The 10,493-nt window shown below is 51.9% G+C and overlaps 2 protein-coding genes across 3 annotated transcripts; both read left to right on the top strand.

Moving 5' to 3' along the window:
• The first annotated feature begins 129 nt into the window (after positions 1-129).
• LOC308180502 (torsin-1A-like) lies at positions 130-3,769 on the top strand. Of its 2 annotated transcripts, XM_080562342.1 has the most exons (5): positions 130-1,158; positions 2,222-2,490; positions 2,573-2,748; positions 2,921-3,048; positions 3,181-3,769. In XM_080562342.1, exons 1-5 carry the CDS (start codon positions 972-974, stop codon positions 3,423-3,425), a joined length of 1,005 nt encoding a protein of 334 aa, XP_080418468.1. In that variant the 5' UTR covers positions 130-971; the 3' UTR covers positions 3,426-3,769. The 2 variants fall into 2 exon arrangements, with proteins under 2 accessions (XP_080418468.1, XP_080418467.1); XM_080562341.1 differs by having other exon boundaries at positions 2,921-3,769.
• A 1,032-nt stretch (positions 3,770-4,801) lies between these two features.
• On the top strand, positions 4,802-10,111 carry TOR1B (torsin family 1 member B). The gene is made up of 5 exons (XM_080562343.1): positions 4,802-5,096; positions 5,206-5,471; positions 6,324-6,499; positions 7,519-7,646; positions 8,066-10,111. The coding sequence occupies exons 1-5, from the start codon at positions 4,820-4,822 to the stop codon at positions 8,341-8,343; spliced, it is 1,125 nt and encodes a 374-aa protein (XP_080418469.1). The 5' UTR covers positions 4,802-4,819; the 3' UTR covers positions 8,344-10,111.
• Positions 10,112-10,493: the final 382 nt, after the last annotated feature.

The raw sequence follows: 10,493 nt of genomic DNA, 5'->3' as shown, positions 1-10,493 counted from the left end.
GCCTCCAGTGCTGATCCCTTCCTCGAGGCAGGCTCCGGCGGAGCTGAAGGAGAGGCGGCAGCCTGACAGCCCAGCGAGCCCAGCTCCGCGTGCCTCAGCTCCTGGGCAGCCCAGGGCATGGGGCTTTGGGGACACCCCCCGTAGGGGAGCCACCTGGGCAAGGTGCCTTGGAATAAGGAGCCAAGAGCAGGAGCTGTGCCCGGCTCGAGGGCAGCGGACAGAGAGGACCCGAAATGCGCAACGCCGTGGCTTTCCCCATAAGCTGCACAGGGCAAACCTCGTTTTGAGAGACATCAAGCGTTAAACGTGTGCACTGACTACTAAATAATGCTGTTCGGTGTTTTTCCAGCGAGGCTTTTAAAAATAAAACGGGGATTACTTACATGTGCTTTTCACGTTTTATCATTTAAAAAAATGTTTACTGAGAAAATGAGAAACGTTTCGCTGTCTGCCCCCCCCCTTTGCAAGTACGCCGTTTTGGCAGGGCAGGGATCACGAAGCTGTCAGGACAAAATACCTGCTCTGAGAACCTGCTTTCAAAAAGCAGCTTTCTCATGTGTCCAGTCCTCTGAGCTGCACAGAAAGAAACCTCCGGGCTGTGCGCAGCCCCCGGCGCTGAGCCCAGAACAAGCACCGCTACGTTCCTGTAATCACCGGATCAATTAGCACCTCAGATGCCCATGAGGTCCCAGTCCTGCTCTACTCAGGGCTGGGGTTGTTCTGATCAAATTCTCACTCTCCTCACGCGATACCGCCCGTTCCTGGGCGATGCCCTGCTCAGGCACTTTCACTTCTCACCACACAGAGCGGTGACTTTGCCCTTGACATGAAATCATCAACACATCCAGCTTCGGGGAAATTCGGCTCCCATTTGCTGCAGCAGCCTGAAGCACCGCGCTGCAGGGAGTTGTTCTGCAGTTTCTGTTTCGCTTTCCTTCCCTCCTGAGCCAGGCTGGCTTCCAGTTTCCACCATGAAGCTTCTGAGCGTTGGTGTAGTCTTTGTTCTCGTGCCCGCCTTGTTGCCAGCCTTGGACCCGCTCAGCGCTTCGCTCTTCATGGGGGGTGCCGCCATCACCTGGCAGCTCTTCTCCTCTCACTCCTGGCTCAAGTGCCGTCTCCTGGAGTGCTGCAATGCGAAGGACACGCTGAACTTCTCAGGTAAGGCAGTGGCAAGGGCATCGGGAGCCAGCTGCCAGTGGGGCCTGCTGACGGTCCCAGGGGGGCGAGGGCTTCCCTCGTAACGCCAGCATCCCCGGGGTGGGCGTGGAAAGATGAGAGTCAAAGCCCACAGCAGCTCCAGAAGGCAAAAGCTTCTCATTTAGCTTATCCCGCATGAGGACACGTTCCCTGCTTGCCATACAATTACTGGAGCCTTTTCCTTGCTCGTGCCTTGGTTTTCATTGGCAGAAGCAGGCAAAATTCTGTAGGTAAATTTAAGGCTAACAGCTAACGACCCCACATCGTGAGATGGACACCCTGGTGGTATCCCAGACCCCAGGCAGCAGTGGCCTATAATCGATGTCAAATGAGCAGCGATCAGTGGTAGCTCTAAGAGTCAGAACATTGCTGTTTCATTTCCCCAAGCCAAGCAGGCTGGAAGTCTCCTGAGAAAGGGGAAGACGGGCAGCTGGCTCACCCTGCCTGTGGGGAACCAGTGCAGAGTCTGAAAAAAGCTTACACAGCTTTTCAACCATAAATTCCAGATCCTGCCACCTGGAAATCCCCAACCCCTTTGTCATAGGACTACAAATATTGTTTAATTTCAGGGCTGGGACACAGATTTTGAAGGAAATTCTCAAGCACTTGAGACCTGTGTGCCTCCAGGCACTTCAATGCATCTCTTCATACCGGCCATGGATTTGGCTGGTTACAAACAGGCTGGTTTTTAACACTTTAGCCACTGAAAAAAACAGTCGTGGTTCTTTTTTAAGAGGACATGATACAGCAACAGAAGGACTTATTTCTATAAATATGAGGTACGTTAGATGCCACAAAAACAGTTAAGGAGAATTTAGCACATGTAGAGAACAAGTCCCTCAAGTAAATTAGAACCCATCCCAGGGCTTCACAGGAGGCAGTAGCTACCATGTTGTTGGGATGCCTGCCCATCTCATCATGGGCTGAGGGCAGGGAATAATTGTTCTTTCTGATGGTCGTTCAGCTAGAGCCAAAAAAAGGGAAGAATAAATGATATTTTCTGTCTCCCCTCTCATTCTTCCAGTTGTGAAAACAGATTTGGAGCGAAAAGTCTTTGGCCAGCATCTTGCTGTTCAATTAATTCTGAGAGCTCTGAGGACAAATATTCACTCCAAACGGCCCAAGAAACCCCTGGTGATGTCCTTCCACGGCTGGACTGGAACAGGCAAAACGTTTGTCAGTAGTATCATCGCAGAGAACCTCTATCAGCCTAGTACATCAAGAAGGAGGTTTGTGCACCACTTTGACACGGTACTGCATTTCTCACACGCCTCACATGTCCATCTGTACAAGGTACTTCCAGATGCACCTCATTTTCTCTAATTTGTCTGCAACTGTGAGTGCAAGCCCCAGATAACATTGCCTCTTCTCACAGGAACAGCTGCAGGATTGGATTCGGGGCAATGTCAGTGCCTGTCCAAGGTCCCTTTTTATCTTCTCTGAAATGGATCAGATGCCACATGGCCTGATAGACTCGATTACGCCTTTCCTTGGCTACCATGAAGAGATGGATGGAGTTTATTATGGCAAGGCAATCTTCATCTTCTTGAAGTAAGGAAAGCTAAAAAAGAGAATTACAGTCCCAAAGAATCAGCAGGGACAAAGGGAGTAACAGTTAGTAATAGGTTTGTGGCTGACTGCAACTTAAACCACTGCCAAGATCTGAGCAATAAAGATGGCAAAGATGCAGCTCTAATGAGCTCACAAATCTCTTTCCTAACAGCAATGCAGGTGGAGATAAGATAACAGAGATTGCTCTTGATTACTGGAGAAGTCTGAAGGGAAGAGAAGACATCCCTGTGAAGGAGCTCCAGCATCTGCTATCTAAGGAAATTTTCAGCAACACAAACAGTGAGTACCTCTGGGCCCCAGTTCCAGGACTGCTGACGTTCAGTGTCTTCTGCAGACTGGTCTGGGAAGCGTGCAGCAACGCGCTGGCCTCTGCAGCACTCAGATGGGAAAGCTCCCCATTCTCTCTTCTAGGTGGTTTCTTTCAAAGTCAACTGATCCAGAAGAACCTGATTGACTATTTCATCCCTTTCCTTCCTCTTGAATATGAACATGTGAAACAGTGTGTCCGGGAGGAGCTGCGTGCACAAGGGCATCCTGAGGATGAGGACCTCATCACAGAGATTGCCTTGGCAATGACCGACTACCCCAGTGAAGAAAGACTCTACTCCAGCAAAGGCTGCAAGACTGTCGCCTCCAGAGTGACTCTGAGCACCTAGACATTACGAGGCCAAACGCCTTATGTTCCTACTGCAAGACCAAAGCAGATGAAAGAACCAGTAACTCCCTTCCCCATCAAGCTACACGTTCTTCCTTGATGGGATTTGGGCTTTTCCATAGCAGAGGGACCTTCAGAAGAGCCCTTAAATAAATACAAAGGGCAATGCAACAATCGTAGCACAGAGTAAGCGGAAGAGGGACATGCATGGAGGATGAGGCTTGCTCTCCTTGCCACACAATCACTCCCAAATGTAAGTATTTTAAAGAGGACAATCTCCCACTTTTGTGGCAGGACTGTTTGCACCCAGCATTGCCCTAATTAATAAAATCTATTCATAAATAACCATCATGTGGAGTAGTATCAGCCTGCTTTATACAGCCTGTCACCCACCTTCTTCACAGAAATCACGCAGGAGATCAGCACCACAGCTCCTGCTTTACAGACGTGGAAACCAAAGCACAAAGGAGGAGACCGAGTGGTCCAAACCCAGACGGCCTGGCCAGAGGCAGCGGTCCCAGTTCAGCAGCCCACCCGCATGGCACCACCGCCTCATGCTGACGTGGCCATCCCGCCCTGCCAAGCTGTCTGCTTGGGGATCACAGCGCACCGGTGCCAGATAAGGGCATGGAGAAACCCTTTTGTGTCTCCATACCGTTTCCCTTGGTCTCTAGGCACCGGTGCTGGCTCACCAGGTGTCTGTCTGTGGGAGCCGCCTGCTGCCACGCACACAGAGGGGGCTGGAAGCATGCTGGGGGAGCGGTTCGGCAGGCCGCCATCACTGCCTGCTGCCACGTCCCTGTGCCTGAGGCTGCCATGCCGTTCCCTTGGGCTGTGGTGAGGGAGGAGAGAGAGGAGGCTGGGGGCTGGGGCACTGTTGTGTTAAAGTATTTGGGAGTGATGCCCAATTAGCTGTTATGAGTTATGCTCTTCCAGTCAGCACACCGAGCTCCCCCGGCGTGGCCAACATCTAAGGTCGGGGGCCTAGGGAACTTGCATGGGGTGCAGCCACACTGCGCCCTGGAAGCTTCTTCAAGGAGAAGGCTGGATGTGGTGCTTAGGACAGGGTGTAGCGGTGACATCGGTGGTAGGGGGACGGTTGGAGCCGGTGATCTCGGAGGGCTTTTCCAACCCTGATGTCCCTGTGAACGTGGGTTTCATTCCCAGTGCCCCTCAGGTACAGCTTGGGGCCGTGCCCCCACAGCCCACCCCGGCGGGGCTCGGGGGGGAGCTGAGGCACCGAGACCTGGTCCCAGCTCACCCCATGACGTCACCAGATCCTAATGCCGTCACTCCGACCCGTGACGTCACCCCCAGCGTTACGTCACGACCCACCCGAATCACCAAAAGGGCACTCCCCCCCCTTCCCTCCCCCCCATAGTGCCCTTAACAAAGATGGCGGCAGCGGCTACAGGCGGAGCCGGCCTGGCCTCGTCCTCCCGCCCGCTGTCGGCGGGACGGAAGCGGGGCCGCGGAGCCGCCATGCCGGGGGCGGCGGGGCTGCTGCTGCCGCTGCTGCTGCTGCTGCCGGGGCTGGCGGCGCTGGAGCCGCTCAGCGTGGGGCTGGCCATCGGCGTCGCCTCGGCGCTCACCGGGTACCTGTCCCACCCCAGCTTCTACTGCAGCTACGTGGAGTGCTGCCCCAGCGCCGGGCATCGCCTCAACGCCACCGGTACCGGGCGGACGGGGTGGGGGGGGGGGGGGGACCGAGGGGGGGGCAGCGGGGAGCCCCGGGCACCCCCTGCCCCACAGCCGGGCTCTGAGGGCGGCTCTCCCCGCAGCGCTGCGGGAGCAGCTGGACGGGCGGCTGTTCGGGCAGCACCTGGCCAAGGAGGTGGTGCTGCGGGCCGTGACGGGCTTCAGCCACAACCCCAGCCCCAAGAAGCCGCTGACGCTGTCGCTGCACGGTTGGGCCGGCACCGGGAAGAATTTCCTCAGCCAGCTCCTGGCGCAGCACGTCCACCCCGCCGGGCTGCGCAGCAAGTTCGTGCACCTCTTCCTGGCCACCCTGCACTTCCCGCACCCGCAGCAGCTGCAGCTCTACCGGGTGAGCGCATCCCGCACGGGCACGAAATGTTGGGAGAGCGGCTGACAGCCGCCCCAGAGCAGCGAGGGACAGCCCGCCCGCCGGTGCTACCCGCTGCTGGCTTTTTGGGAGCGGAACCCACCGTTAAAAGCCCTCCCGTTAACTGGAGCCCTTCACCACCGCGGCCCCACGGTGCTGTGCTTTGTGGCTGCGGCTGGAGCAGCGCTGGGCACAGCCCGGTGGCGCTCAGCGGCGCCTGTGCAGCCTCGAGGCTTGTTTGCTTCTCCCCTCTTCCATAGTGGGCTGGGAGGGAGACGCAGGTTGGGAGAGCTGGCCTGGAGTCACCAAGGGGTGTTTTGCACCACGTAGCGCCGTGCAGAGCACTAAAAACCACATCACTGGGCCATGAGGAATTGTAACTTGTGTGAGAGCTTTCAGGTGACTTCACTCCTTGAAACAAGAGACCTCGCAGCTTCACGTTTCAATGTTTGAAGGTGCCCCAAGCTGATGTGCTGGTAGGTGTGGTTTCTGTATGAAAGAGGAAACGCTGTTAAATCAAACAGAAAACACTTTCGTTTCTCCAAAACTTCCCATCCTAGCCTGACTGTAGTGTCATATCCATACGCTAAGCAGGAAGAAAAAGAAAGTCTCTGATTTGTGAGCAGGAAAAGAATTCACAATTAAATTCAGTGTCACATTAAAGGGTTCAATCGCAAACATGTTTGTGGTCCTCTCTAGGGTTAAGGATACAACCAGTGAGCGCAGGATTTGGGCGGTTGGAAGGGTGCCTTTGGGAGTCTGTGACGCGCAACCACCCTGCGGTACGCCTTCTGCAGCCCTGGCTTTTCAGTGTTTCTCACCTTCTTGTTCCAGGAGCAATTGCAGAGCTGGATTCGGGGCAATGTTAGTGCCTGTCCTCACTCTGTCTTCATTTTTGATGAGATGGACAAGATGCACCAGGGCCTTATCGATGCCATCAAACCGTTCTTAGACTATTACGAGCAGGTTGATGGGGTGTCGTACAGGAAAGCCATCTTCATCTTCCTCAGGTCGGTAACACTTTTTTCAGTTGTTGGAGATATCCAGATAAATCCGTATTTACGATGCTAACGATGTTCCCATGAGACCTTGCTCAGGTACAGCGGAAGAGCTGCCCTGGGGTGAAGAACATCCCTCGAAGACAGAAGGGAGAACCCTGGGCTCGTGAGTGCAGGGCCCGTGGCTATGGTGGAGCAGGTCTGACGGCGCAGCAGGTCACTGCAGTGTGCTGAGCTCAGGAGACTGGCCCAGGGCACAGTTAAGCTGAGAGCTCAGATTTTGGGACAGTTCTGTGGGGTGGGTGCACCGTGTACTGGGTCTGGCTGGGATGGAGTTAACTTCCTCCGTTGCAGCCTGTTTGGTGCTGTTTTGCATTTGTGGCTAAAGCAGTGCTGATAACACCCCGGTGTTTGGCTGTTGCTGAAGTGTTTGCACAGCTTCAAGGATTTCCCCCCCACACGCACACAGAGAGCAGGCTGGGGGTGGGCAAGACATTGGGAGGGGACACAATCAGGAGAGCTGACCTGAACCAGGTAGTGCCATGCTCAGCAAGAAAAATTGGGGTAGAGAAGGCAGTGTGAGGTGTCAGCCTCCAGAAGCACGGTTGTTGAGAGACTGGCTGGGCACTGGTCTGTCTGGGAGGATGGTGAGTGATTTCCTTAGCCGTGTGCTTTTTAAAAATTATTATTTTGTCCTTTCTCTTTCCCTTATCTATTAAACTGTCTTTGTTTTGACCACCAAGTCTTCTCACTTCTGTTTTTCCTGTTTTTTCCTCCCATCATGCTGGGGGCAGTGGGGGGAAGTGAAAGTGGCTGTGTGGGTGCTTGGCTGCTGGCTGGGGTCAACCTGCCCCACACTGATGGCAGTTGATAAGAAGTGGAGATTTTCCCGTACATTTTGGCTTACAGGTTTCTGTTTTGGTTACTTGTTTGACTTCAAGAAGACTAGCGATTCATGTAACCAGCTAAAAAGGAATTCTGGCCTAATTGTGTCTCAGCTCACTGCTGTAAACTTTTTTTTTTATGAACAGCAATGCTGGTGGTGACTTAATTAATAAAGCAGCACTTGACTTCTGGACAAGTGGGAAGCGCAGGGAAGAGATACAGCTGAAAGACCTGGAGCCTGTGCTATCTGTAGGAGTCTTCAATAACAAGAACAGTAAGTCACTTTCCCCAGAAAATGGGAAATTGCCTTACTTCATAAGACAGGGTTATTTCTGCAATCTGTTCCCACCTGCCTTGACCCTGCCCTGCTTCCTGTGACACCCCCACGCACCTTCCTGTGGTGTCCCCGCTCCCTGCCCTTTTGTCCCTTCACTCCAATGTCATCCCGCCACGGGAAAGCTCTCAGCACAGAAGGTGCTACGTGGGGACACCGAAGAGTAGCAGCGACAATGCAAGGTGCAGTCCCTCTGAGCCATCCAGCTAACCAGCACACATTGCCTCCCTGGGCAGCCGTCGAGATAAACTGCTTTGTGAATTCAGCCTGGTCTGCAGCTCCTGCCCTACGCAGGCCCAAGTTTAGAGAAAGTCCTTCCTTGGTAGCTATTTTCTTTTCCTTCCCCCCTTCTCCTGCAGGTGGACTGTGGCACAGCAGCCTCATCGACAGGAACCTCATCGACTACTTTGTTCCCTTTCTGCCCCTGGAGCACAAGCATGTGAAGATGTGCGTCCGAGCTGAAATGAAAGCCCGTGGCCATGCTGTCGATGAGAAGGTTGTGGAGGCAGTGGCTGATGAAATGACGTACTTCCCAAAAGAAGCGAAAATCTACTCTGACAAGGGCTGCAAGACTGTACAGGCCAAGCTGGATATTCAGGAAGACATCGCAGTGAAATACACGAAAGCCAAGGATTGATTACCCTTCACCTCTCCAAAGCACTGCCAGAGCTTTTGGAAACTTGTCTATTTGCACTTTTTTTTTTTTTTTTTTTTTACTATTGCAGGGAATATGGTGAAAATCCCGGAGAGAGCAGTGTGGCCTTTTAAACTTTTTTTTTAAACATAAAATCCCACTGTTCATCTCTAAACTGCCTGATATCCAAATATTGCCCCCTTTTTTAACCTATAGAAAACTTCTGAGCATGGCACACACAGCGCTGGATATAGCCTCTCCTGATTTATTAATTGCTGGGATTGTTAAATCCCTGATTTGCCTTTCCACAAAACAATTCAAAACTGAGGAACTCTTGCAGACAATTATACTCCCTTCCATGTACACAGAAGCTCTAGTTCATGGGCTAGCCAAGTTAGAGGAGTTTATGGTGTGATCCTGCCTGTGATAGCGTCTGCAAGGGTACACACCTCAACATGTCACAGTAAGAAAGCGCAGTGTTGGGAGGCTCCCTGTCCTTCACAGCAGTCTGATGCTGTTGTGGCTTCTACTGATGAGATCCAGCTATTTAGGAACAGAACAGCAGGATTACAGTTTGTCTGTTACATCCTAGCACATCTCCTGCTATGGTAATACAAAAAGTCACGATGAGCTCAGAAGATCCGGTACTAAATGGGGGAGAAAGGGAATGAATGTAATCACTTGCCACTCCACTTCTTTGGGGAAAAAGAAATGGTGATATTTTCTCTTTTAATACTTTTCTGAGGGGACTGAGTGAACTTACATGGTAACTCCAGGGCATCTGTCTTAGCAGAGGGGTCTGATTTGCAACCTACTAGGCTGGTATCCTCTTCTTAAGCGGAAAACTCTCAAGGATTTGACTGCTGCAGCTTGTCAGGTTACTCTGGGCGTGTGTTCCAGGGCCTGAAGTCCTCAAGATCTTCATCAGTCCCCCGAGCTGCACCCAAGAGCCTTGGAGTGGGTAATCCTCCTCTCACGCTGCTTGGAAGACACTTCCATGGCTGAAGTTATTTTTTAATAGTGTATTTTTATACTGAAGTGTAAGCAACAAAAATGCAATGCTAGAGAACCAGAGACGGGAGTATGGGGAAGGAGATCAGCCTCCGATAACCCCATACCTATCTAGTGAAGTATGTTTTATAGTAGCTTTTAATACTAAGCGGTGTCTGTGTGGAAGGGCGAGTGACAGTTTAGGAGGCTGGGAAAGATTGATTTAACCTTCATGTGTGTGGTAAGGCTGGGGTTTAGACGTTGTTACAGCTTCAATTCTTTCATCATCTATCCATCCCTCGTGCAGGGCAGAAGTACCTATCACCTGTCTGAGTGCAGTGTTTTTAAACTGTTTTAAGGAAGCGGGCTCTTTGAACTGCAGCTTTTAATCCCTCACCCGTACTTAAGCTTACAAATGTGATGCAAAACTTGTAGGCAAATTAACATACTAATGTTGAGATGTTACAACAGAGAACTTAGTGTTTATGTAAAGCTCTAAATTAAAAGTGTCAATTGCCTTTTACAGCTCCACGTGGAGTTTGTCAAACGTTGGCAAACTCTTTGACACTGATGCAATCTCCAGAGCCCACTGCTAGCTAGCCGTTAACCTTGGGACATTGGACTGTTGCTTTTCCTAAGGAGCGTTTTGCCTCTTAACTGACTTATTCATAGGTGTAAATGTCACCAGTTTCAGTTACTCCGAGTGCCAACTATTTGTACAGTTTCAAAACACTAAGTAATACTACTGTACTGCAGTTGGAATAAATCTTAAGTCACTTTGTCTCGTGCCTTAATTATTTCCAGCCACAGAAAAGGACTGTTTTATGGCAGCTTTCCATTAAGCCTCCTTTAGTCCTGCAGGATTCAGAAGGATCAAATCCAGGAGCGGGGTCAGGCACACCAACAATTCTTTCACCCAGACGCGGGCGATGCTCCGAGCCAGGTCTGCTGGTTTATAGAGGGGAGACTTGACAGGGAGCCAGTCTCCACCCTTTGACCATCACTTCCACCTCCTCTGGAGGAACCTTCTTCCATCCACCCTAAGCCACCTCAGGCTCGGATGTAACGAAATACTTGCCACCACTGCAATAGCACACGAAGCAGAACTAAGAGCAGATCTCAGGCTGGAAGAGCCACAGTACTGCTTGTTGAACAGTTTCCTC

Source organism: Anser brachyrhynchus (assembly GCF_964034855.1).
Source record: "Anser brachyrhynchus genome assembly, chromosome: 19".
NCBI classification, from domain to species: Eukaryota; Metazoa; Chordata; class Aves; order Anseriformes; family Anatidae; genus Anser; species Anser brachyrhynchus.
This window is presented reverse-complemented; position numbering and strand designations above follow the sequence as displayed.

Excerpts from the sequence above, each read along its gene's own strand:
- LOC308180502 (XM_080562341.1), top strand. The coding sequence starts at position 972 with ATGAAGCTTCTGAGCGTTGGTGTAGTCTTTGTTCTCGTGCCCGCCTTG. Across the intron at positions 1,159-2,221 it reads GGACACGCTGAACTTCTCAG|TTGTGAAAACAGATTTGGAG; the intron begins GTAAGGCAGTGG and ends TCATTCTTCCAG. Across the intron at positions 2,491-2,572 it reads CACATGTCCATCTGTACAAG|GAACAGCTGCAGGATTGGAT; the intron begins GTACTTCCAGAT and ends CTCTTCTCACAG.
- TOR1B (XM_080562343.1), top strand. The coding sequence starts at position 4,820 with ATGGCGGCAGCGGCTACAGGCGGAGCCGGCCTGGCCTCGTCCTCCCGC. Across the intron at positions 5,097-5,205 it reads GCATCGCCTCAACGCCACCG|CGCTGCGGGAGCAGCTGGAC; the intron begins GTACCGGGCGGA and ends CTCTCCCCGCAG. Across the intron at positions 6,500-7,518 it reads GCCATCTTCATCTTCCTCAG|CAATGCTGGTGGTGACTTAA; the intron begins GTCGGTAACACT and ends TTTTATGAACAG.